This window comes from Falco punctatus (assembly GCF_963210335.1).
Source record: "Falco punctatus genome assembly, chromosome: 12".
In the NCBI taxonomy this organism is placed as follows: Eukaryota; Metazoa; Chordata; class Aves; order Falconiformes; family Falconidae; genus Falco; species Falco punctatus.
Window position 1 is genome coordinate 31,114,787 of NC_137592.1, and position 27,926 is coordinate 31,142,712.

Sequence of the window (27,926 nt, forward strand, 5' to 3'; positions counted from 1 at the left end):
AGAGGAATTACCCATTCCCTTTTGTGAAAAGAAATTGGATATTGTCAGGAGCCATGAGAGCTGATTGGAAGACCAAGATATCTGGAGTGTCCAAATCCTGACCGCAGCCTCTGCAGGAGCATTAAATGGGGCAGCAGGGCAGTACGTGTACTTTAGGTGCCTGGGGTGGGCTGGGAGGAGCTCTCTGCATCTGCCATTTGTACCCCAGAGGGATTTATTTCTGACAGGCTCAGGGCTACATGCAGAAGGGCTGGGAGGTGGTGGCTGAACAAAGGAGGAGGAGTGAAGGTGATAGACCTTTGTAGGGCACCAAGAATATCCCATTGTAATCTAAGTGAGGTAGGTAGAGGGAATAAGCAGAGAAGGTCAGATTTTGAAGTTGTACATTCTTCCACTCACACCATAACCTTAGATTTTCCTAAAAATGGTAGGTAGATTTCTAAGAACAAAAGAAAAACCTATTTTACATATCATTAAGAAACCCCTGTATTAGATATTATTCTGTTGGGTAAGGCAGCTTGGTTACTTCAGAAGAAAGTGAAAAGCATCATTGAAATGTTAGTGATGAAACCTGATTGCATTTGCTGATCCTATAGCAGATCACTATGGTCAGATACACCCAGCGGTCTCTCTCCCTCACTTCCTTGTGGCTCTAAAAAGGAATAATTTTTGAGACAAAAACATAATGAGAAAAATTGAAACATCAGAGCACAAGTGATAATAGAAAGCTCTTCAAGAAGGGTTTATTAAATTTCAAGTCCCTGCAATCTGGCAATCAGGGACAACCAGGCTGCAACCTGCTGCAAATTAGAAGCGACAGCAGTGATTATACGTGAAACCAAATACATGCATCCATGTTCCTGCACATTCCCATACAGCAAACTGGAATGTGAGGTTCTCAAACAAGAAAAAATTCAGAAAATTGATAAAAAATGCTAAAGACAGTGGTGAGCCACCTAAAGCTGTTTGTTTTAAAGGGATTCCTTACACGTCTGAGGAACAGGTGAAGCCTTAGCACTGGTACATGGAAAGTCATAGACAAGGATGATAAAATTATCAGTCTTGATACTAAAAAACTCAGATTTTTCTCATAATGATTCTGTTGGAGCCACCACAGTTTAAAGATTTAGGTAAGGCAAATTTTGCAGGAAGTGCTAAAACCTTTTATTAGACGTGCTATCACTATGATCAAAACTATCCGTTAGTCTCATAAAGATATTGCGTTTCCCTGGCAGCTTTGCCTCAGGATTATTCAGTAACTTTGTTCTGTGGTCAGAAAAAAGCAGAATGATGGTTGCACGTCTCAGTGCAGTAACACACACTTTTGATTCTCTGCTTAATTAGGGAGGGTGTGAAAAAGCAACTGTTGAAGTTAAACACTTTAAAATCTCCAAACTGGAGTACTTGCATCCAGAAGCATTGAAAAGATTGCCTGAGGAGATTTATGAACTGCTTGCACTGATTTCTAGCAAGGCTTGGAGCACGAGGGCTGAGGGTTGCCAGAGCTAATATTATGCCACAATTTAAAAGGGTAAATTGAATGACCCAGCAAATTATAGACCAATTAATCTAGCAGCTCTCCAGAGGAGACATCATGTGGAAAAAGAAGAGGATCCATAAGTAATAAATTAAAAATAATAGCAGAAGTATTGTGGTAGGTTTATGAAACATCAGTTTGCTCAGCTTCATATTGTCAATGCAGTCTATTTTGATTTCAGCCAAACAATTGAAATCTGCTACTTGATGAAAATATTGGCAGTCTGCAAATATCATGGTGGACCCTTATCAGGTGGATCACATGCCAATTAATCCACTAAACTGGAAATTGTAACTGTGAAAGGAGAACTGTTATCCAAAGGAGGGTATGTCTGTTGGCTCTCTGCAACTGTGATCCACCTGGTAAGGGTCCACCATGATATTACTCATTCCATTACTAGTTTAACACTTTAGCAACCACCAATGTAGTACTCGTCAGCAATTTTTACTTCTTATTTAGCAATTTTTAAAATGATTTAGAATAATAGTCATCTGTAGAGCTTGCAGCAGTGGCTGGACTGGCGGAGCAGTCAATAACGTTGGATGGAGGGAAGAGCAGCAGGCGTGTAAGGCGGTGTGTCTGGGGAGGAAGTGTGATGGGCATCTCATTAACAGCTTTGTGTCCTCCAACACAACGAGGCTGAGATCGGCTCAGGGCTTGCCGGGGGAGGCGTGCTGAGCATGTGTGCCAGCCGGGGTGGCGAGGCAGAGCAGGCAGCTGCAGTGCCTGGGTGTGCAGCGTGCCGAGAGCGGGCAGGGATGTGGCTAACACTGCCCTGCACCCTGCCCCGGCAGCCTGACTGCGAAACGCTGAGGGGTGGGAGAGGGGTCGGAAAAGAGAGGCTGGGTTATGTGAGTCTGACAACATGCCCTGAAGCCAGTAAACCTGCCCTGCAAGTGAGCTGCTAATCAGAAGGACCCAATCATTCACTGTGCACACAGCTGCAACTTTTTTTTTTTTTTCTTTAAAAAAAAGAGGAATTAAAGTTTATTTTTACAAGGGTGTGTCTAATTTATCCAAGATAAAGAGGCAGGCGAGCTGTTCATTGTATACATCTACTTAGAGGGCAAGAAAATTCAGGAGAAAAGCCAGCCCTGTAATGCAGCAGAGAAAAAAGTGATTAAGGACAGAGATGCGAGGGATTCAGGATGGGCATAAATATATTAATGCACACTTTTCCTTTTTTTTTTTTATTTAATGCAGCAGGAAAAACAGAGTAAGGACAGAGATGCAAGAGATTAAGGATGACATAAATATATGAATGCATTCTTTTCCTTTTTTTTTATTTAATGCAGCAGGAAAAAAAGAGTAAGGACAGAGATGCAAGAGATTCAGGATGGACGTAAATATATGAATGCATGTTTTTCCTTTTTTTTTTTTTTTTTTTTTAAATGAAGACATAATCACTTAGAAATTATATGTTGGGGTCACTACACCATTTAGACTTCTAACCACACTGAGTTACCTTGCCAAGGGACTCAGCGCAAGGGCACCACAACTGTATGTTTGCAGATGATGCTGCGTGAAGTTGTCTGTGTCATGCAGACACCACTGTTACAACTGTCTTCCTGGCCTTAAAATCTCAGAAGTGGGGAATATCTCACTGGTTTAAATGGGCAGGGGATTCATCCTGAGGAGGTGAGCAAGCTCAGCTGGTGAAATAGTGGGAATCTGCTGGAAGGCTTGGGTTTAAGGGCAGTTGAGGGTGTCCGTACAGTGAAGGGTTGGGCTCTCCTGACAAAGCAGTTCATTTGTACTGCTGTTTATGCTGACAGAATCACATCAATTGCTTTTTTTCCTCCTCCGGAATTTTAATGATCCTGTACAGATTTAACTTTGCCATTATGGCAAAGTGGTTCTTTCTTACGAACACAAGCGCTCAGCTTGGAAATCTCAAACCACCGTTACAATCTCCATCCCCACAATAAAAGTCTCTGAATGGCAAAAGCTGCAGAACACCCATCTAACTTTTATGAAATCAAACCCTTAGGCAAAAGTCATAAAATAAAAAAAAGCAGTTGGAAAAGAATGATTTTATTTTGAATTACTTTGTGTTTTTCTATGTATTAAAATACATTTTGCTCTAATCTATTCCTATGTTTGCAAGCAGAATCTAAAAGGACATAATATCACGCAAAAAGCGCAGTGACCCGATACATTTACTATTACCATACACTTGTGGAAGCCAAATAAAACAACAGTGTTTTCAGTTCCATGTAAATAAATATATATTTTAATAACTGTTAATGTCAGTTCATAAAAGGAAGTGCACTAGGAAAATTCTTTAAGAGAAGATTACACTCTCAGTGCCAAATCCTTTCCTAGAAAGTGATTGAAAAGAAATATGAACTTACAAAATATCATCTCTGGCACAGGAAAGTCTCAGCTTCATTTTGTTCTTCCTCCCTTAGGAAAGTAGAATGGCATTATTAAGGCGTATCAATCAATTTTGGTAGCACCTTTATTGCCTGATATTATCACTGTGTACATACTGATAATTTCTCCGCATATTGTTTACATAGTACATCTTACTGGTCCCTGCTTCCTGCATGTAGACGTTATCACAAAAATGTACGTCTTGAATAATGCATGTGCACAAAGCGCTCGGTGATACTTTGACATTATCCACCACTGGCAGAATCTGCAAGAAATGTAAAGAAAAGGTCCCTTTCACTCGGGCAGCACAACCCCACATTAGTCACAGCCAGCACTCCTCACTGAAGGCTTTGCCTTCAAACTGTGCAAGTATTTTTTCAAGAGATACGTGTCATACTGTGATGGATGAAGAATAAACTACAGCTGTAACTAGAAATTACACACCCCACCCCACCCCCCCTTGAATTTTATCACAAACCTGCTGTCAGACTGGTTCTGGCCAGAGGTCAGTACTGTTTGGATCCTGGGTTTCATCTCCACTCGCCACAGACAGAGTCAAGGTCGGGACTATGAGTGGTTGTCCCAGGATCTTCTTCGGCTCTTACATATCCTTTGGCTCTTACACTTGTTGCTCACTTAGCCTGAAATAGTGTGTAGTGAGTCAGTGCTGCTGCACAGGGAGGGGGGGCTTCAAGGAACCAGCTGTGTCTTCACGACCAGTCCGTCCCCGTCACAGACAACTGTGTTTCAGGCACTTTATTATAAAGAACCACTGAACACCTCTTGTATGTACCATTCCTTTCTTCCCCAGCTCAAAAAAAAACCCTGAAGAAATGTGGTAAAAGACCAAAATCTCCAAATACAGTGTGCCACAGGGCAGCTGAGGATGTTTCCAGTGACCCAAGACTTGCAAAAGTGAGGTTTTGGTTGGAGAAAGCTCCCAGGTTGTGATGAAGTAGGTCATACCAAGCAACAAGAAGATGGAAGGCAAGGAAACCATAAGCAGTCAGGTAGGAAACAATGAGCATTGCAAAAAGATCTGGAGAAAAATGGTTTCGACTCCAAACCAGATGAGTTTAACCCTGAACAAATGAGGGAAACGCCAGCTGGGCACCTGGGAGGGGTTTAGTGTCAGCCAGCACACGCTATACTGTCTCCTGTGGAGAAGCTCTTGTGCTGCAGAAGAAGCTGCCCTCACCCCGCCCCCCCCCCCCCCCCCCCCCCCTTCAGAAGCCATGTTATATATGTATGAGGAGGAAGAAAAAAGGCAAAAGGACCCCTCACATCCCCTGTCCTAGTAGCCTCCAAGATCTGAGGCAGGTGTAAGTGCAGAATAGGTGCGGACAAGCGCTATTTACAAGCAAGCTCCGATCAGCTTTCTGCTTGGCATATACTGAGAAACCAGGGGTGTCAGGACTGGTACAGCAATCCTATGATATAGTCCCTTCTTTACACAATCCGTTCCATGAACTTATCATCCTCCTTTTCAAACAATGGGAGGTCCAAGCTCCCACTACCTGGTCTGTCGACTGCTTCGCAGTGTCATTTTTTGGTTAATCAGATCCAGTTTTTCCAATTTCCAGTCTAAATTTGTTCCCGATTCCCTCATATCTATTTCACTTTGTATCAGTCTTAACTCAAACAATTACTCTTCCCTTCCTATGCACTTTCAAATCCATTTATAAATAGACATGATAATGGTGATGTCACCAAGAAAACTGTAGGATGGAAAAAGGGAACTGGGGCAGCCCACATCTTCTGGCAATGAGAAGTAACTGTTGACTGACTGCGACTACTTCTGGAACTTACATTTTTTTCGGCTGGTACTGCTGAAATGCTCAAACCATCTCATGATAGACCTCTTGCAAGTTAGAAGTGAGAAGCTGATATAAACAGGGCCACAATTAGCATTTCAGAGACCTGGGCTCGCTTACCACACACAATGGAGTGCCTGCATTAGCATTTTCGAGCAGAACCAGTTTTGAAATTAATTTCCTGGCCATCCCTCCTCACTCCTCTTTTGGTTCCCACCGTGGAGCAGTCTTGGGCCACATGGGGTTTGCAGGGGGAACTAGAGATGTGCACCCTGTGCACTGCCTGTGATTGTGAGTTCAGCTTTGTGGGACCAGGCTGGAAGTAAATACATAGCAAGGACTGTCCACGTGGGTGTTGTGAACTGCACGCAAATACCGCAGACCTCTGGTTGTAGAGGAATGAAGCTGGGTTAATTAACATTGATAATGTACAGCTGTGGGCTGGCTTCAGGGGCGGTGGGTTGGCCGATGTAGATAAGGTGCAGCTGTGGCTGGTTCTGTGAAGTGGTTGAAAGCCGATGGGGAGGGAGCAGCTGAGGAGGAAGCAGGGAGAAGAGAGAGAACACATGCTCTGGATGAGGCAAGATGAGGAGAAGGCAGCAGAGGGATTGGTGTGAAGAGTGTGCTGGTATGAGATGGTAAAAGATCTTGTTGCAGCCAGTAGTTTGAAGAGTGCTGTGACATCTGGTCTTCAGCTGTTCCTCCCTACAGCTCTGCTTCTCTTGGGCTGCGCTACCTGATAAGCCGTACGTGTCCTGCATGACCACAGCAAGTGATGCCAAGGATCTGTGCCCCCTGTTTGCCATCTGTGAGACAAGGGTCACTTGTGGTTTCACACTTGAGGTGGTTAGAATTGTTGGTGGCTTGTGCTGCGTGCTTACAACAGTGATCCGCAACAATTCTTATAACCTCCTCTGCTTCATGACACCAGAAGTCTCCCATTGCTCTTAATTAGTAACCAACTGAACAAAGGAAGGGGGTAACTCCTCCCCCCCCCCCCCCAAAAAAAAAAAAAAAAGCAAAGACTTTAGTGAAAGTCTTTTCACTGTGGTTTTGAAGAGCTAAAACTCATTAAATGTTTGGTTTGAATGTAGTGACTGTTTTTGAAATGAGAGGTTTTGTTTTGATATTCTGCATTACTTCTGAAAATTTCCACAAGTCGTTATTTTTTGTTTAAACTTAAGACAAATTTTGTTTTAAAATATAAGACCTGATTATATAACAGACAGCTATATCCAAAGCATTTGATTTTTTTGGTCAAATATGACTTTTTTTTTTTTACTTAGTCCAGAATATGTGTTTCTAGAGTTCTTCTTTGTAATTTTTCAGGTAAAACTGCAAATATTCTAATCTGACCTGAAACAAATTTCTTGTAAGTTTTCAGATCAATCACAAAATCGAGAAGAAAAAAATAATAATCCATTATTTCCCAAGCTATCCAACAAAACACTGAAAACAAGCAAAATAAATGGAGAGTGAGATGGCTTTTAAAAGATAAATCCTTGCGTAAACTCCATATTCAGCACAAGCCTCCTGTGGTTATGCTACATCATTGGAACGCAGCTTTGAATCCTAGAACAACAGTCTTTGGTGCACTAATACATCATTGATGTGTCTGCCTTCGCCTCTGAGCTGCCAGAGCATCTCTGCTTGAGACCACGAGACTTGCACCCTCTGGGGAGAAGGTTTGCAGCTTAACCAGCCCTGGCTGGGGCAAGTGTCTGTCCTTACGGGGCAGTCACCATAAACAACCGGGTCTCATATGCAGATGTGTTGAATGTATTCACACATTTAAAGCATTCCTCTTTACGCTGACTTCAACTCAGTTAACATTAATGAACCCTTTTAGCGCAGTTTGACAATGGTTCCAAATTAAGCTGTTTTCATCCTTTTTTTTTGTTTTTTTGTTTTTTTTTTTTTTTTTGTTTTCTTTCTTTCTTTCTATCTCCCTGTGTTGTGGAGCAAAAATGAATATATCTGAAATTTTTTCTTCTTCTGATTGCAGCCTAAAATAATTAAATTCAGTAACTCCCTTCTACCCGGCAGTGAGAAAGGCTTCCCATCACACTCAAAAGTCATGTGATACTCAGCTGGTTTCTGGTTCCTGACTAGCTCCAGCAGGATTTTCTTTGAGATCTATTAGCGACTACAAATCTTCAGCAGAAATTGCAAATGGAATAATTCAGCTGCCTCCAAAGCAGCACAATTTTCTGGTGTCAGGACCCCATTTATTTGTTTCAAAGTCATTAGTAAAAGCCACATGGCAAGTATTCTGGGTCTTCATTTGTCTGAGCTCACATGCAGAAGTTGATAGAAATAGCCTCGATGCCAATCCCTGTTAGATATTTGTAATGTAACAGATTGTTTATTTTCTTGTGGTTTTTAGACCCCCAGCGAGCTGAATGTAAAAGGCTGCCCAGGTCTGCAAACCACAGTTCCCCAGCTTGCCTACAGGAATGGACACCCTGATGAACTGGAGGAAGACCATTAATACAAGATTCAGTGCTGTGGAGCATCAGTTCCAACAAAGACAGGTCAGTCACTTCAGATTCTAGAAGAAAAGCAACAATGTAATGTAATATTTAACGATAGCAGTATTTTTTAAAGGCTCATTTTGTCTGTGACCCTCCAATCGACCAGATGCTAAAGAAGAAAGGGTGGGTTTTTTTTTTTCAGCATTAGTCGGGCTTGGTTTTTCCAGGTGGAACAGTGCTGGGTGGAACTGGATGGCTCTCACCAAAGTACTGCTCTGTGCCTGCATTAGTTGTTCTTGTCCTCATCCTCAAGGCAGCAAAGCAGCTGAGCCTTGAGCTAGCCCTGAGAAGAATAGAGTCTTCTAGGGATCTGGAAAGCACCATGTGCATACCTAGTGGAGAAGTGGATTGTTTTGTCTGGATTTACATGGTGATTTAGGCAATGAGTTGCATAGTTTTGTTCCTTGGCAGAGTTAAGGTTAAACCTGCACTCTCATCATGTTGTTAGTGTGCTACTCTGTGCGTTCATATATATGATATCATAGGTATCATGAAAGCTTCAGAGATGGAAGACGTGAGGTAGAACGTGCTTTATCTTTGAGCCTTCATTACTATTACAAGGGAAAGGAAATCTTAAGGAATAGAACCACATATGCTCAGAGCACACGAACAAAGCACACTTCATGTGGCAGGTGTTCCTTTGCTCCTTACATCGTGAAATTCAGGCACTCCCATCGGAACGAGTCTCCAGCCTACTGTAGGAGAGGCAGCAAACTGCAGTAATTCCAATTTGCATCCAGATTTTCCTGTTACATGAAAACAGAAGTTAATTCCTCAGCAAGCATGTATGCTCCATAACACCCCTTCTAAGAAGAAATAAATATTTCCAAGGGCAGACCCTCTGCCTACGGTCCTGGAGATGACAGCTACAGCTCTGATGGGAGCAGCCAGCCCATAGAGAGCCCCTTCTTCCTCAGAGAATAACTTCTCCCTTTGGTGGTCATATTTTGCTGCTGCTAGCCACCTTGCTGTACCTTTTTCTTGGACTCTCATGGTTCATTGTTGCAGATCTGGTGCGTTCAGCGGAAAAAAGCCCACCTATTCCCCTGACACCTTTCCCTTCTGGGTGTCCAAATGCACCAAAAGGTTGTGTAATTTGCTTTGCAGTGTATCTCCCTTTTGGAACACGTTATTACATTTAATCTAGCAGTGTGGTGGGTGTTTGGGGTTTATGCTGAGCAGAATGCTTGCATACATTCCGTCCCTGAGATTTCACACAAACATGACAACCTTTCCAAGAATAGCTCTGGGAACATGGTGGTGGTTAAAGTTTCATTTTGTGGGGGTTTTGCTGCTGCTGTTTTAATTTTCAGACTTCTCTCAAATTTTTCAAAGAAAGCATCACTTATATCATTGTCATTCATAAATGAAGTATGAACATGCTAGGCCAATATATGACACTCAAGTTCTTGGTATTTTACTGGATAACAGTGGTACAGCCAGCAATGCAGAAAATGTCAAAATAAGTTTTCTTATTAAAGAAGGTTTGGTACCAGTTTCTCAGTATAATCACCATACAGTGTTTGATATCATTAAATCAATGAAGGGTAAATCTTCAGTGAGCACCACCACCACCACCATCCTTTTAAACCCTCCGTATTCAAAACCCATAACCTGGGCATCGACTTCTGTACAGAGAGGTATGGAAACCACTTATTTCCTTGGTCTTCCCAAAGCAGCTCGGAAGATTGCCTTCCTCCTGAGATGTGGGGCATTTTGTAAGGAGTCACCGAGAACCTCAGGGAACGGACCCCTATATGGGAGTTGTAACCTCAGCGTAGCAGGCTTGACTCCCAAAGCACATTGTCTTTTTATCCATAGAATTAAGTCTTTTGTCCCATAAATGGAAAACCTGGAAATGCATTAAAAAATCCACTTGAAAGCATAGTGTAAATCATTACCAATGCACGGAGAGAGAAATCCTGAAGTGAAAGTGCAGCTATCGCAGGGCTGGAAAGAAACTAATCTGTTTTTCTGAATTTCCTTTTAGGTGAAAAGCTTATTGGAGAGGGAGGAGAAAAAGCAACAAAATGACATATTTGCAGCAGTACGTGACAGGAGAATATATCAAGATGAATGCCTGCCTTTTTGCTGTGAGCAAATCTCTGCTGTCAGGCTCCTGTAAGGGTTCGCTCATGTGTGCAGCACTGTCTGCACCTTCTCACCTGGTATTAAATGCATCTGAACTCCTGTCAGCTTCAACAGCATGGACAGTAGAAATGTAATCTGGGGATCTCTTACACAGCACAGAGAAACTACAATCCCAGTCACAGTCAGTGATCTAACTCAGCCCAGTTACAGCTTTTTTTTTTTTTTTTTTTTTTTCTTGTGCATGTTTCAGATGCTGTTGACATAGAGAAAGGAGCAAATGCTGAGCACTTGCAAAGTGCTTGCAGATGGGATAAATTCAGCGTCACCTGCCTGCACCGACGTTCTGCTGACGGGTTAGCAGGGCTGGCTGTGGGTCAGGGCCAGCCGTGTGAGCATCCCCTGAGGTCCCCTCTCACCCTCCCATGATAAACCTGAACGTGCACGGTGGGGAGCCTGACAGTCCTTTGCTCTCCTCAGACCCCCAGGAGATGCTGGGCCCCTTGGTGCTTTTATGGGGGTGGGACCATAAAGCTTCCCTAACCCAACCCCCCCCACACACACACCCCCCATCCTCTCTCTGGTGAATTATTTGAATTATTTTCCATGGGCAGGAAGCAGAGGAAGAACACTGGCAAGGTCATAAGCACCAGGATGGAAGGAGCCGGCCTCTCCTGCCCTGCCTGCCAGCATCCTTACATTTTAATCATCCTTTTTGAGGTAATTTTTTTGCTTTTGTCCTTAAGGAAGGAGTGTTTCCCAGTATAGGCATGATGTAATGCTCCTTTTTTTACTTCAGAAAGAAGACAGGCATTACAGTCTGTGTCTCAATAATATCTGTGCCGTTAAATAACTCATTCTGCAGCTGTGTGTGGGAGCACACCACAGCGTACGTCTCGGAGTAACTCATTTTTCAGGCGCAGCAGCGCCGAGGAGGAAACTCCCTGGCACTGGGCTGACCATGGATGGGGGAAGCAGCCAAGCGACCGTGCCGCGGGCTGCTTTGCCTGCTCCTTGCCATCTGGGAGTGATGGCTGAGCCAGGCAAAACTTCCCCACAAAGTGTAGTGTGTACTGAGGCCGAGCCAAGCATTGTGGCCCTGGATCCCTGCGATGTCTCTATCTTGCACAGCTTGTTCTTCTCACCTCTGGATCCGTGGCTCTCTCCTGAGCCAGATGCTGCAGCAGGAGGGAGCTGCTGGCCCCAGCAGTTTGTACCCGCTGTGGGGCATTTTGGACATTTCCAAAGGATGAAGGGAATTGCATCACGGTGGAAGGTGCCTCTTTCCACCACCTTGCAAGCCTGAGGTGCATAAGATATGGGCTGGAAACACCAGCATCTCTCCAGGCAATGGGCATCACTGATAAGGCAAAATTTCCTTTGATGTTTGGCAGCTTGAAACACTCATTGACGTCAGTGGCACGTTTTCCATAGACCAGGGTGAGCTGCCCATGCACCCTGATGTTTCCCCTCAGGGTGCTGCTCACTCACCTCTTTGGGACTGTGCATCTCTGCCGTTGATGCACCAATTGCCCCAAGAGCCTGCTGCTGCCGCCGCAGAGCGTGCCCGTCATTTGTACACCAGCTTTCCTGGCCACAAGCTCTGCTGTTCTCCCATAGGCAAAACATCTGTTTTTGAGACCGTTCAAAAGTTTTCAGCCACTGAGAAATTTCTGTCAGCTCCTGCTGCTCAGCCCTAGTGTTCATGTCCTTCTCTGAGCTTGAGCCTCCAGCATAAAAGCCTGTTGTATTGCCACAAAGCAAGACTGGAATGTATTAGTATTTTTATTATTCTGCTAGCACAAAATGACTGCTGTGAAAGCCCATCATGATAAATTCCTCTGGGATGCGATGGCCTGAACCCCGTCAAAGGCATTAGGGATGCAGAGTGGGGAGTGAGTGCTTCCAGCTGGTGCACATGTGCCAGCAGTGCCAGTGTCCCCAAGGACTGATGTGGAGGAGAACAAGAGGCACCCAGCAGCGTCCTGACAGCACCCAGCATGTGAGCGTTACCATTGAAAAGGGATTGTGTTGGGTGTGTTTTTTTTTTTTTTTTTTTTTTTTTATTTAAATGCCATACCTAAAAGCTTTGCAAGGTCAGAGTTCTCTGGCATAATGACCACATTTTTCCTAAGGTGTGAAAGCATGGGATTTGCTAACTCATAGTATTTTTTCCAATTTAACTGGTTAGCAAACAAAACCCTCCCTGCAGGTCCATGGTACCTTACTTTCCAAGAAGGAAAAATAAATCCGAAGTCAAAAAAGGGTATCTTACCTGAGCAGCTGCATAACTCACTAGATTTTACTTCACAACAATCTCTAATGTGTCAGGACCTTAAGCGTCTGCAGAAAAAATTATACTGTTTGTCCAAAATGGCTCAGGGGTCAGGAGAAGCTTGACCAAACCTCTGGAGTGTATGCTGCAATGTGAAGGCAGTCCTGTCTTCTTTTCAGTTCTGTGTGCACATTTTCATTGCGTGACACTAAAATCTCACGTTATTCTACTAGATAAACCAGAAAAAGGGATGCGAGGAATAATTTAGGTCTAAGGGAAGAAATTCAAAGGAAGAGGATAACCTTTTCTTCACCCTCAGTCATGGCAAGAAAAAGGGTTAACCGAGCTGTCCAGAAAATCTTGGTGGGGCTGCAGGTATGAGAAAGGAGAAAGCAATACTCACTGCTCCGAGAGGAAAGCCTGAAGTCTATTCCTGGCAGGTTCATGGGTCAGGTCTAGGAAGTAGAGCAATCGCGTTATAAATAATGCTGAAAGCTATGCCAGAAAGAGCTAGCGAGCAGCACCGGTAGCTAATGCCATCCCATTCACACGCTAAGCACTGGGCACTGTAGAAATCCAGGACAGGTACTTTCTACCTTCAGAGGAAAGGGAAGCTTCTGGATTATTAATATGGATGGGTTGAGACTGGATATTCTATGCAGCTGCCAGGTAATCCCGTTAAAGGGAATGGCTAGGAAAGTGTGATGAAGCGTCACAACTACGAAAATTGCAGGTGGTCACAAACACCTGGCGCTGGGGGAGCACAGGGGCATGGCACAAGCTTGCCCTGTCCTCTGCCCCCCCAAGCCCAGCTGGCAAAAGCCTGCGAGCAGCAGGGGCAGCCCACTGCCAGGTCCCTCTGTGCGGTTGCTGTGCCCTTCATGTCTGCCTGCAGGGCTTACCAGATGTAGGGAAAATGTGCAAAGAGCTCAGGAATGTGAAGAGGAGAAAAATGCATGTTCACAGCAATTGCCCAGCAATTGGCATTTCTGCCTTCTGGAGTGGCTGCTTGGTGCTAGGACCCTGACCGGACCACCTGCGGAGTGCAGGGCACATGCATCCAGCCAGTCTGATTTTGTGGCTGGAGGCTGCTTAGCTGTGCTTTTTTTTTTTTTTTTCTTTTTTTTTTTTTTTCCCTGGCAGAGCTTTTAAAGCACAGCAGCTTTCTTTACTCTGCTATTACACTTACATGCTAGCAAATGCCAGCCAGTGTCCTGTAAACAACGTGACAATCAGTTTTCATAATTGCTAGCATTTCTAACTCTCCATCTCAGTCTACCTAAACCGAGCTCTTCTGAAGGGTTTAGTCTTTACTTGCAAAAGTCCTACCCAAAATCAGGACACAAATGCTTTCAGGATTCTTTGGGCTTGGCCAAGACTTCTCCTTCTGCTTCTTCTTCTAAATCTCTCAAAAGAGAGATCCATCAGCCTCTTGACCAAGCTCAGGCTTCCTGCCTTGAGCTCCTCAAATCTCCCCTCCGAGCTGTTGGGGCACTTGAGGAGTGCGGGATATTCCCATCAGGAGTGAAACATCTGGGTTGTTCAAAGAAATGTAACAGGGAGGGAAAGGGCAAACCAGGAAAGCGCTTAAGCAAAAAGAGAGAAAGGGAACATGTATGCCTTGAGAGGTGGTGGAGGGAAACACAGAAGTGGATTACAGAGGAGAAATGTGGCACAGCTTGGTGCATAAGGAAGGAGGCAGGACACGAAGGAGCTGTAACGGTGGCAGAGCCGTAGGCACCACAGCGTCGCCTCAACCTCATAACCACCTGGGCTGGGTGCTTTCTTCTGCTCTGAGAGTAGATGCTTTAGCTTTTAAAATGCTACATATAGAGAATACATAGGCTTGTGTGTGTATGTGTGTGAAGCAGAGGGTCTAGCTCTCCCACCCCCCAAAAAGTGAGGGGCAGCCCTTGAGCAGCTGCCAGGCTCAGCCTCTTCCCATGGAACCCACGGATCACGCCGGTGGGCAGTTAACGGTGCACAGGCAGCATCTTATTTTTGTGTCCTGGCTCTTAGCAAGTAGCAAGAGAAAGGCAATAGCAAAGCACAATATCTTTATTTCCTCGGCTCTGTACTTGCTCCCTTGCTCATCACACACGTTTTTATATAAAGAAATTTACTCCAGGATGAGGGGAGGACAGGGAGTGCCCAGCCTGCTTTCTGCTGTTCTCTGCAGCCCACCCTATCTGTTTTTACTTTTAGTGCCCGCACAGTAGGTGGGACAATATTCGCTTAATTATTTCACATGCTTTTCTCTGCAAGTTACTCTGATGTGGTGCGCGATCAAAAGCAATTCTGCAAAAGCACTGAGGTTTCACCTTCATTTTGCAGCGCCTAGCATGCTTCCCAGGGAAAGCACACCTTGCATGTCTGAGTTTGTCAGCTCCGTGCAGCTCCAGTGACTCTGAGGAGTGAAGAGGCTTGAGTCAGTCTGCAGACACTGCTGTGATTGCTGATTTTGACATTATCAACTGGCAGCGAGGGATGGGGTCCTGGCATGCATGTCACCTTGCAGGCATGAAGTGGGGAGAGAGTTTGCTCTGTCGCTAGTGGAGACATCAGTACCCCACGCAGGCATGGGAAAACCGTGAGTGGCAAATGGGATGTTCATTGCAGACGGGCTTTCTGGCGGTGGGAAGGGCTTGGTTCGAAATGGATCAGTTTCCTGAAAACTGAAGGAAAACATGGAGATGAAGCCTGGCGGTAACGAGGCAATGAGACACTTGCATTCAGTGGTGGTAAAAGTGATGCCAGATGATGAAACAAGTTTTGGGTTTTTTGCATGTATGTTTGTAAATTCAGCTGTAATTCTGCAGAGGAGCTCATTTGGTTTGTTTCTAGGTCAAAATACATATAAATCCCTGGCAGAAGCAATAGCCAGCCCAGCTGTTTAGCTGTTGAGATGACAGAAGACTTTGTGGACTCTTTGCTCCTCTCTCGCCACCTTCCAGCCCTTCAGCCACCCTCTGCAGAGGGGAGGGTGTTTGCTTGGAGATGTTGGGAGCTGAGACACCCAACTCCAACGCACCTTTTCTTTGCCCAGGCTTTCTTCGCTCTGTTTTTTCCATGCAGCTAGAGCAAGCAGGAGCTCAGGTGCTCCTGTGACATGTTTGCCTCTTTTTCTGGGACTTTCAACTCAAAAAAGACTGTCCTGATCCTAGGTAATAGGCAGGAGTTGCCTATCTTTTGGGGAAGAATTTCATCATACACTTTTTTTTTTTAATAGGATGTTGCTCTGGTGTTGTTTTGTGATGCAGCGCCTTGAAGCCAAACGGGCACACAAACAAATGTGTGTTAGGAGTGACTGGGTGTGATGGGGCAGGCGTGGGCAATTTTTCATAGGCAAAAGACAAGCGTTCCTTCCTCAACATGCAATTTGCTGCAGTGCAGAGGGCGAGCACAACACTTACACATCATGGCAGCCCCACTTTAAAGGTCATTTATTGTGGAAATAGTCCTTGTGCTGGTTCCCTGAACAGGGGTGAATATTAGTCTCGGTGCAGAGCGCTGCTCACGGGAGGCCCAGCTTGGAAAAATTAGACAGTGGATTTTTTATGAGCCTCTTCAGCGCAAGTTTTTTCACTCCCCTCACAAGAATTATTTGGATAGTTTTAAGTAAAAGAAATTTCATTCTCCCCGTCTTCCCTCTCTCTCCTTTCTCAACACTCTTTCTTCAGAGTTTGCCAAGATTAAAAAAGAGAAGAGGCCTTTGAAAGCCTCACTAGGACTCTCTCCTCAGCCAACCATCTTTCCTTTGCTGGCTGAATAGCACAGGACATGGAAGATTTGCCCCAATACCACCTGGTTTCTGGGTGCTGCCTTAAGGAAATCATTCTACTTCTGACATACGGCAAAAGCTCCTGGTAAGTGCATCTTGTTTTCATGGATGCTATCCCTCCCTTATTTGTGATTCTCCGCACCCTGCTAGCAGTGAGTGTTTCTTCAGGCTTACCCCTCAAAAGCCTTTTTAGTCTCGTGATCTTTTGGGATGGGGGAGAAAACCATGAAGGTAAGAAGGGGACGGCTAGAAACTAGCCTTTATGTAAGTAAGTATTAATTAAAATAGGGCAGATAATCATCCTGTCTCATGTGAAACCATAACCCTTTCCCCCAAGGAGCTTTCCGAGACTGAAGGGATGCTAAAAACTCAAGTCTTCCAAGGAGGTCTCTCGGTGAATGCTCCTGAATCTATTCCTTAGGTCCCTCTGAAGATCTCTGCCTACGTTCTTCACTATTGTCCGCAGGCAGCTGTTAGCTGGAGCTCTGCAAAAGTGAGGAAAGCGTGGAGGTTGCAATAACTTGATGAGCAAAGGAAACACGCATTATGCAAACAGCCTCAGTTTGCTCGCAGCCGTAGGCATCGCCATCTGTGTCTGCTAGGCAAGGGGATGCCAGACAGAGCACTGGCAATTGTCTCTCACCTTTTGAAAAAGTGACACAGGATCTTTGATTATGAAAGAAGTAACTAGAAGCCACTTGGGCTATGACTCACATGGGACGCTTCACAGAAAGAAAATGAATGTGTTTGTTAATGAATTATTCCTAAAGAGGAAACAAACTAAAGGATTCCTGGACTTTTATTTTTCAGAAATTAGGTCAGACCTAATTAGTTGCATAATTAGTTGCCTGATTAACTAATTAGTTAACTGTTAGTGACCTCTTTTAACTTGTGGTGACAAATGCAGCATGCATGTTTCACAGGAAAGGTTCCCACTGACTGCAGCTCTGACACTGAGTTTTGGGATGCAGCTGAGCCGTGGCGATGCTGCCCCGTAGCGCTATGTGGTACATGGAGGTTTACATGATGCAACAAGGAGAGAGGCCAAACTGGAATTAGATGTGTTGTGATTTGGCTGCCCTTCAAGTGCCCCTTGAGGTCTTTGAGCAAGGATGAGGCTGTTCTGAATGCAGGTCGCCTGTTTCTTCCCCAGCTTCACATTTCCCAGATGGCCCTTCGCATGGGCAGAAGCAGGTCCCTGCTGCTGGCACCGAGGAACGCCAAAGCAAGGGCTAGCACCTACAACAGGGTCATCAAAATGTGAGGTCTCTTGGGCGGATCTGGGAATGATGCCGCTTGTCTGGTTAACAGGTGGACGAGGAAGAGCAAACCAAGACCAATGGCACTACCGAGCTGGTGCCTTCATTAATAGTCTCCTGTAGGACAGACACTGAGGCTGAGCACTAGTTATGATGGTGTTAAATGCGTGGAAAAATATTCTGTAGTCAGAGTGTTACCGTGAGGTAAACAACACCTTTATGTAAAAAAAAAAAATAAAAATAAAATAAAAGTAGAATACCAATGCCTTGAAAACTTTTTCAGTGATTAACAAATGTTTCAATTGTGGCTCTGGCAGAATCATGCAAAAAGCTGCCACTGTCCACGGAAAGGAAGAAAAGCTGCTAGTAAAAGTGGTAGTGTGGGCAGCTGTGGTCGTTGAAGGAAGAGAGAACAAGTACTCCAGGAGAAAGGTGATGTTGGGTAGCAGCAGAAGCTGAAGTTGCTGGAATAAACCCCAAACCTTGGTTAATTTAACATGGTTGAAGACACACTGCCATCTCTAGAAAAACCTCAATTTTTGCCTAGTCCAGGTAAGTTAGTGCTGCTGAGGAACAGTGTGTTAGCACAGGTGCAGCACTGAGCAAACCCACCGTTTCTGTTAGCCCTTGCTAATTCGGTGTTTTGGCATGGGCTCATGCCATGTGGACATGTGCAGAGACCCCACGGGAGGGTCACTGCTGTCTTAACGCAGACCTTGGTGCAGGAATTAAAAAAAAAAAAAAAAAAGAGAGAAAGGCTTTGGGTTTTCCCTTGAGATGAGTTCAGGCAGTCCCTGGGGCACGTGGGGATCATTTAGAAGCTGCCCTAATTTGGCTGTGCTTTTCTAACTTTTGATGGCCTCACCTTATCCAGACTGCATTTCCTCCCCCCTCCCTCCCCCAGAGCACTTAGGGATGCCTTATGCCACCATGACATCTGCCAGACAAAGGAAAGATGTAGCTGACAATGTGGGGAAGGAAAACTCTGAATCACCTACATAAAAAGAAGATTCCCCCCGCCAAGTCCAGTGAATGTGGCAGGGCAGGGAGAGGGATCCATGGGTTTCACTCTGATTTATTGAAGTCAGCTGGCTCAAACAGTGACTATTCAAAGCAGAACATTTTAGGCTGGGGAAATGGCCAGTGATACTCACAACAGTCACTCAGATGAATAACCAAAATGGGAGACAGAAACTGGAAGGCAGCATAGAAGCCAGGAGGACGGGGCCAGGCTCTGTTCAGGGGTGCCCAGCGCCAGGACAGGGGCAACGGGCACAGACTGCATCACGGGAACCTCCACCTGAAGACGGGGAAAATCTTTACTGTGAGGGTGACAGACCCCTGGGACAGGCTGCCCAGAGAGGCTCTGGGGTCTCCTTCTCTGGAGACATTCAAACTTGCCTGGATGTGGCTCTGTGCAACCTGCTCTAGAACCTGCTTCAGCAGGGGCTGGACTAGATGATCTCCAGAGGTCCCTTCCCACCTGATCATGCTGTGATTCTGTGACACTGATTCTGTTTATACATGACTGTAGGTAAAAGCAGAGCACTTCTAAGCACAGGCAGCTTGAACCATCACCATGGAAAGGATCAAGATGGGATAAAGCTGAGGCAATGAAAGTACAGACACCAAAGGGACACATGCTCTATACAGCAGTGGCAAGAAAAGAAACTGATTAGATGTTTGTAGCTCACGCACAATGCACTGAATTGCAATGCAAAGGTGACTGGTGATGGTGCAGTGTGGAGCCTGTATGGCCCCTAAAGGAGCTGTCATCCCTTTTCCCGGAGATGGCACATACATGCTATTTGTCTCCATCTTTTGCTTTTTTCTTCAACGATGAAATAAAAACCCAGGACTTGAACTTCCTTCTAAGTTTATTTCTCCATAGGATTTTCCAATGCAAATTGCTATTGCTTGTTCCCTGGGAACTACAGCCAAAATAGCCCCTTTAATGCAGAATTTTAGCATTGGATGTTTGGATGACTCAACAGAAAAGCCCAGCTTGCTCAGCCCTGCTCAGTAATCTTCCACCCACTCATAAATACAGCACGTTCCCATCTGTGCCTGGTCTCATTGTGATCTTGCTATTTTTTCCTGTTCTTTTTTGGTGTGGGTAAGTGATACAGGTGTCCAGGTTGTGGTAACAAAGATCCAGGTAACACATGGCAAAGTCTGCATGAGACAGAAAAAAAGACAACACAGTGTTTTAGTTACAACAAGGTTATGTGAGGCATTTGTCTGATGTGTTGGACCTGTAAACATATTTTTGTCTCATCCAGCATCATTTCACTTGGAAAACCAATGCTTTACAAAAGGTTTTCAATGGACTTGGGGGAGGGAGGGGGGCAAAGGGTCCTCTGCAGTTTCTTAATGCTTGAAATCCATTCCTGAGCACTTTCATCCCTAATTAAAGGTCACCTACTGGTTCGAGAACAACTGTTAATGAAGAGTTTAATTATCCAGATGACAGCTATAAAATCCTACTCCCTGTGCTTGAATATTTTAAAGCAACAAGGCTCAGATTTTAAAAAACGTGCTTGTAACCAAGTACTTAGACCAAAAACTCATGCTGAAGAAGAGCGTGTACGTGCAATTCACATTTGCATACACAATGGGAGATTACACATGCCCGCATTAAAGATGCAAATCTGTGAGGAGGTTTGTATGTGCTTACTTGACTGTTTGAGCCAGACCCACCTTTCTTTTCTGTTCTTTCGTTCAGGGAGGAATGGTTAAATTATTCCTCGAGGATAAATCATTTCGCATTATTAACTCTTCTTAACAAAGCTGCATAAATTAAATGTAAGATTATCTGCAGTGTTCTCAGTGGAATGATGAGGAGGGAATCTACAGGAGAGGAATGTGGTCAAATGATTTGAAGACTTGCTAAATGGGATGCAAAGCCTCATCTTGCATTCTTAACAAGCTCAGGCATAGACCTGCCTTCTAATGAGCACACCCCGCCTGGCATAGCCGTGCAACCCCAGAGTAATGTTGTAAAGCAAATGGCTCATGTTTCATTTTCTCTACTGAGTCAACTTTTTGCTTTTAGTGATGCTTTTGACCAGCTGCTCCCATTCCCTCTACCTGTAGTGGCAATTTTTGTGATGTGGCCTTTAGTCTGCTGAGCTGGAGTGGCCACATTTCTCGCTCCCCATCACACCACCCAAGAACGTGTGTCTCCAGGAGGTCAGGTACGGGTTCACCACAAGGTACATGCCTGAAGGAATGATGCTTCTATCAGGCAGATGAAGTTTTTTATAGTGTCCTTGCTGCCAGCTCTGATGATATAAGGGCATAAGGGCAAAGATAGTCATAACTCTTTAACTAGGTGTTTTTCTGGGGCTTGGTGGAGACTGAAATCAAGGGATACGTTAAGGGAATGGAGGGAAATCAGAAGGTATGACAACATTGTTGATGCTCACGTTGTCTTTGGAGCGAGCTAGCAATGGGCTCCCAGTTAGAACAACTCCAAGTTTTCTCCTATGAGCCAGAGCTTGGCTTTGACTCTGTTTCCTTGATACCCGTGGCCTGTCTCTCCCCCACACGTGCACAAAAGTGCACACACAGGCACACACTTACTTGTACGAACAGAAGACTCAACAAAACAGAGCTCCAAGCCCTGACTATGAAAGCGTGGGAAATAAAATTAGAGTACATCACATAAGAAGAGCCATTTATATATATTAAAAAGGAGAAAAATGCTGGTCAGAGTTCTGTCAGTGGTTTCAAACATACCTTTCTGTGCTTTGTTAACTCTCCAGGAGGCTGCAGGAAGGTTTTCTTTGCAGAGTCTCTCATCAGGCGAGTTCCGTCTGTAGGTCACAGCGACCCGACTGCGGAGGCTGTGCCACATAAATGCAGCTCTCCAGACAGATAAGCAGTAACGTTTATTGCATACTTTGTCAGCGTATCTCTGGCCATACACTTGTACTCAAGGCACTTTGTTTTGGTATTTGTTTTATTAAAATAGATTTCAGAAAGGGAAATGTAAAATAGTTCAAAGTTTACACACATAAACATGTTAAGTGCTGAGAAAATCCACAACAGAAACCAGCGGGCTTTTTTTGCATTATAAGCATAACTAAAATGTATCTTTTTTTTTTTTTTTTTCTTTTACTTCTTTCTTCAAAAAAACCCCACTGCTTTAAAAAACTGCTATAAACTGACCAATGTCCCTCACAGGGAAACGCATAGGTCCTACAATGCCCCCCACAGTTTGGAAGATGCTTAAATTTAAAATCCAAAGAACAGTGAAAGCCAAGGAGATCTGAGGACTACAAGACAGAGGTTTTTGTCTTGGCAACCACACGGGCAGCCTCCCAGCTTTGGAGCTGCTGCCACAGCCTGAGCTGCCATCTGAGCTCCTGCACAGCACATGGCGGTAGAATGACATGTGCCTCAAGCATTTGTGTGCTGTCCTCCTGCTAGGGACGAGGCAACGTGTCCAGTTATGCAGGCTTTACTTGCTCTTCAAGTACCACCCCGTGTCTCTTCTGGACTTCATCCCTCGGGCCCTGGTCTGACTCTGGCTACAAGACACAAACCTGCAAGGTCTTTTTTTCAGGGGTTTTCATTTGTAAATCGTATTCAACTTGGTCGTGATTCTGCAAATGCCTGGGCAAAGTTTTTGCATCAAGGAGCTGAGCCGTACCAAGCTCATGTGCCTGATGTAGCTGTGAGAGGGTTTACAAGGCTGGCTTCTAGACCGTGCCTGTGCTGCCCCGAGCTGACAGGTCTCATCCTGCTGCCTTTGCAAACGTTCAGCACCCAGGCAAAAAAGTGGGATGCACTACAAGAATTTGCCCTGTTTATCCACAAAAATGGGCTACTATTTGCCAAAGAACACCCCTCATTTTTGGTCCAAGAATATTCAGGAGCCTTTTTTAATGGAATTAGGATATTTGTCATTTTGGAACATCACCATTCAGACACTTCCATCGGGGTGGGGTTAAATGGCTACACACCAGTACATTGTATGTGACACAAAGCATTTGTGAAGAAATTATTCCTCTAAGGAATCAGAAGAGCTTTCCAGAGATGAACTGCCTTTCCTGTTTTGCTCTTTCATTCTTCCTTCTCCTGGATCTTGGAGGGAGTGTTACTTGTCTTGGGTAATGAAATTTCTGCCCCCAAACACACTGGTTTACACACTAGGAAGCTGGTACTTCCTTCCCTGGCTAGGACTGAACGACTAATCGTCTCCTGCAGTTATTCACATCAGGTTCAGGTGCTGAAATATGAAGATGATGGCAGGAAATTATGGGTAGAAGCATCAAGATTTGCTACTGAAATGTCAGGAGTTGTGGGCAGGAAACATTCAAAGCACATCACCTTTAACCATGAAGATCCTGAAGTTTTCTCATGGGGCAAAACTGTGAATTGTTTGCAAGGTGGGAATGAAGCCCAGACCCCTGTCCTGGTGTTTTTTTTATGCCCACATACCCACACAGAGACACGCAATCAGCATGAGAAAACCATACACAAGCCTAAATCTTTGGTGTGATTTGGAATGATTAACCCTCAAAAAGTTTGATATTCAAACCATGTAAAAACTCTGTATGATCATTGAGATGTTATTCAAAACCCCTGTAAAATCAGGAAATCTCGATTAAGACGTTTTTCTCTTTTTTTGTTATTTCAACATATGCAGCATATGTTTTCTTTCAGGTCTTTCCATCTAGACCATCACCTGAGAATGTGCACATGAAGGACTTTTTTTAGAAGAGAAGGGGAAAGAGAACTTTTAGGATTTCACAAAAACTTTTGTTCAGGTTTTCAAAAGCCATATCTGGATCTGTCGTCCTTTACACAGCCTAGGCAGCATACATAATGCACTAATGCCTCTGTATGGCCAACCTGCTTCAGGTACCATGTTAGAGCAGCCCACTGGCCTGTCCTGCCATAACCCAGGGGCACCAGCCCCACAGAAGTGATTTCAACCCAACTTGGTGAGATCAACTTGAGAAAACACCCCCCTTATTGCAATGGGTTTCTCCTGCTCTTGCTCTTCCTCTTTCTTACCTTGAAACCAAATCAACCCCTTGATCCAAACTCAGATGAAATCTGGTTCTCTGAGCCCACCATTCTAGATCAACACAAATCCTACCCAAAGTTGTGCAGACTAAGGCAGGTCCATGCAGCGTGGAACAGCAAACATCAGCACAGCTGGAGATGTCTCCTGCCCCTCTGCTGTGGCCAACAGAAATGGAAACAAACCAAGATATTCTCATCCCTAGTAAGTCTGTGCTGAAGGAGTTGACTTTCTGCCTCCTGTAAGCCCAGGAGGTATGATTAATGAAAAGACCCAATTATCTGTCATTTTTATAACACGCTTCACAGGCGAAAAAATTAATTCTGATTTTTTTTTCATTCAACCATATATAACCACCACTTAATTCTCAATAAGCAGCTAACATCTTCTTAGAACGAAGGGAATCTCTTCCTGTATGGTGGGAGATACCAGTTTATACTCTCGTTTATTTCTTGAGACAAGTCTACAAGAACACTCTGGCACATACTGAAGTTCTGTTCTTTGTTCTTCAAGAACTGATGGAGATGATGTGTCATCTCTTATGGCTGTTCACTGAACAAAAATAGCAAAACAGAAATATTTTTTGCTCCTAAAAAATAAGTTTACATGCTATGCTGAAGTCATTATTTAAATTCACAGTTGAAAGTGATTATCACACTGCCTCAGACACCAATTAATGCAAGCAGTTCAGTTCAAGTGATTCAGAGGCACCAATGAATAAATAGTCCCACCACTGTTTTTTAATGCAGGAGGAGGGCAATGGCCATTTCTTGTGTGCAAATTATGAGCAGATGAGGAGGTCTCTGTTCTGTACATCTGGGCTTGCATTTCACAGCAACCAAACTTGCTCAACAGAATGAAGAAATCCCTGCGGAAGGTCTTTGTGAAAATGGCATAGAGGAAAGGGTTAGCACAGGAATTGATGGGGTAAAACAAAACCAGAAGGATCTTGGATTTGGACACTGTGATGAGAGGAACCTTGAGTGAGGCTGATATTGCAAAAAAAGATATTGGTGCCATGCAGAGGAAGTCCGTGAATATCAGTATGGCCATGCGCTTGGCAATCTTGGTGTCACTCTTTGACGAGACGACATTAGGGTTTCTCACAGTAAAGTAGATGCAGATGTAGCAGGCACATATAATAAAAAATGCGAGTACATTCAATACTAGAAGAAATATAACGTAAGCTTGAGAAAACGGTGTTTCTATATCCATGGGCAAACAGATGCTGACCTTCATGTAGCTGCTGACTCCGAATATGGGAAAAAGTGCCACTGTAAAAGCAAACATCCAGCCAAAAATCATGATAATCACAGCATGACGAAGTCGAACCTTGCGGTCCAGCTGCATGGCGTAGGTGATGGTGTGCCACCTTTCCAGGGTTATCACAGTCAGCGTGTAGACTGAGAGTTCACTTGCAAACACTGTAAAGAATCCTGCAGCGTTGCATCCTGCCCCAGTTTGCCAGTCTATGGCATAGTTATAATACTGGCTTTTGGTCTGGATATCTACCGATGCGATGAACAGCAGATAGATACCTATGCAAAGGTCTGCAAATGCAAGATTGCACATGAGAAAGCGAGGTACGGTGAGCTTGTATTGACTGCTTATTAAAATAATGAGGACAATAATGTTCCCAGTGATTGCTAAAATGCTGATAAACCATATCAAGACTCTCAGAATGTTGTATCCCATGATATCTTCACAGGGATTGAAAGCATCAGGTTTAGGTGAGCAAGCTACGTTAACTACTTCATTGCATAAACCATAGTCAAATTCGTTCTCTGCTGGGTCAAATCCTATGCCGTAGTTAGAAAAATAATCATCAGCTGCAGATCTTCTGTGTGTCTTATCTCCAGGCTGCTCATCAAGGTCTTGCTTGGCCTGAGACACGCTACATATCGGATGTAATTCGGTGCTGAAATGGTAAAAAGAGTAGAGTTGGAAACTAAGAGACATAGCATGAGGCATACTACAAACACAAAATCATCCAGTTTCCATTAACAGCTTAGTTTTTCTGGTTAGATAATTATATATTCTATCTTGGAGCTTGAAATTAATAGTCTGGCTGGTCCCTGTTTATAAAATATTACATGCAAGTGTAAACAATTTGGAAACATCATAAAATGTAAGGGAAAGGAAAGCCTGATGATTGCCTTTACTAACAGTCATGATGCTGTTATCCACCTGGATGACACATTGTGTAGGAAGCCTCCCTTATTTCAGCCAAATCGCTCACATAACCTGTCACTGATAAGCTGATTCTTGCATGGAGGAAATACATGATGACGAATTCCGATGTGAGAGCAAACTTTGAAGAACAAGTCAATTCAGCTGCGCCCATAAGGAGTTTGTATGATCACAATAATGCTACTGTCCCTTGGTATTACTCTCAAATTCTCTTTTTCCTAAAGTTTTCGACAGTCACTCTGCCATAACTTGTACCTCTGTCAGGGCACAGAACAACTCCAGCCTGTGCCATTCATTTTAAGTATCTCATATCATATTGGAAACTGGCCAGTAACACAAATAAATAGCATCAATAAGTTCATGCAGGTTTCCAAATAATCTCTATAAGCCAGATGCCAACACAGATACAAACACAAGACACAGTAGAACATTTTGCTTAAAATCTGTTCTTCAAAGAAAATGGACTAGAAACCAAGTGAAGCAAAACCAGACCAAGCCAAGTCAAGCATGCCAAACCAAACCATGCCGAACCAAACCACACCACACTACACCAAACCAAACCAAACCAACATTTCTATGGAAACAGCAGTTGCTTTTGTTTCTGTCAGAAAGTTTTTTTTTAAACATTTTGATAAATCTCAGTGAAAGCAAATAAAGGAAAAGAGTTTCAAGGAAAAAATGCCTTTGAAGGTAAAGCTAGTATTTTTTGACAGTTTTATGTTTGGCTTTATTTCCTAGATTATTAACTCGATGCCCTTCTCCATGCCTAGACCAACAGAAGAAACAAATGTTTTGGCTGAGATGATAGAAAGATGATCGGCTCCGTGAAGCTAAGAAATATCAAGGCATATCAACAGGAGATAAAGGGTCAGACTTTACAGCTGCTTCTCTAAGGCCACCTTTGAAGTTTGCTGTCCCAGAAACTTGCATCCATAGCTCTGCACAAAACGGACCCATACCTAACCTGAGTTAAGGAATAAAACAGGTGACCAAGTGTTGCAAAACCAACGCAGTTCAGCTCTGCCTACTTCCATCTACAGCAATATAGGTGTATAATTTCTGGGACAGGAGCTCAGCTTATCTTCCACCCTGACTTGCAGTACAGTTGAGACTTTCCAAGCAAGTTAGGTTGAAATTTTTAAACAATTGCTAGCAGTTTAAAAGGGGGAATTCTTTTTTGTAACCTAATTTTACCCTTTGACTTTGTGCACTCACTGCATCTTCCAAAAATTGAGTTTAAAAGGTCTGCAAGAAAGGAAAACTAATGAAGGCCCAGCACCAGAATGTGAGGGACATTTCCTATGAGGTTCTGAGCATCCTTTGCTATTATCAATATTTTTTATCTTGCCTGTCAACTGAGGCAGAAAACTGATTTTCTGTGAGGTCAAATATGCACTATGAAGGTCACAACAGCAATAACAAGGCTTTATATTTTGCTCCCCTGTGTTTTGCTCGCATAAGGATGAGTGAGGTGTCCGGTGTATTGATCAATATATCAACAGTTCTCTAGCTGAAAGGGAATATATGCTCCAAGGAGAAATAATGGGAGAGAAAGTCCCTCAGTTTTGAGAGCAACAGGCACTTGAGGGCACTGAAAACCACTGCAGCTGGTGGTTCCTCATAAAAGAACTGAGGCAAATGTTTCTATCCAGTCATTTCTCAGGTATGAGCCAAAAATAAACCTTTTGGAACCTGTAGTGATAGGATAAGGACTAACAGCTTTAAACTAAAAGAGGGTAGATTTACACCAGGATTTACACCAGTATTAGGAGGAGATTCTTTACTGTGAGGGCGGTGAGACACCAGCACAGGTAGTCCATGGCAGCTGTGGGTGCCCCATCCCTGGCAGTGCTCAGGGCCAGGTTGGACGGGGCTTTCGGCAAACTGGGCTAGTGGACAGTGTCCCTGGCCATGGCAGAGGGTTGGAACTAGGTGGTCCTTAAGGTCTCTTCCAACCCAAACCATTCTACGATATGACCCTATGATACGATATGATTAGCAATTTTCCCCTCAGATTATGGAGGCACTGCCTGGA

General features: G+C 44.1%; 1 protein-coding gene across 2 annotated transcripts in view; it reads right to left on the bottom strand.

The window, feature by feature from the left end:
* Positions 1-231: 231 nt before the first annotated feature.
* The window catches only part of FSHR (follicle stimulating hormone receptor), a 109,281-nt gene continuing 81,586 nt past the window's right edge, over positions 232-27,926 (bottom strand). For both annotated transcript variants that reach the window (XM_080408145.1, XM_080408144.1), the window contains one exon: positions 232-25,619. In XM_080408145.1, the coding sequence (XP_080264271.1) occupies positions 24,389-25,619 (1,231 nt within the window). In that variant the 3' untranslated portion in view covers positions 232-24,388. The remainder of the gene's footprint in view (positions 25,620-27,926) is intronic.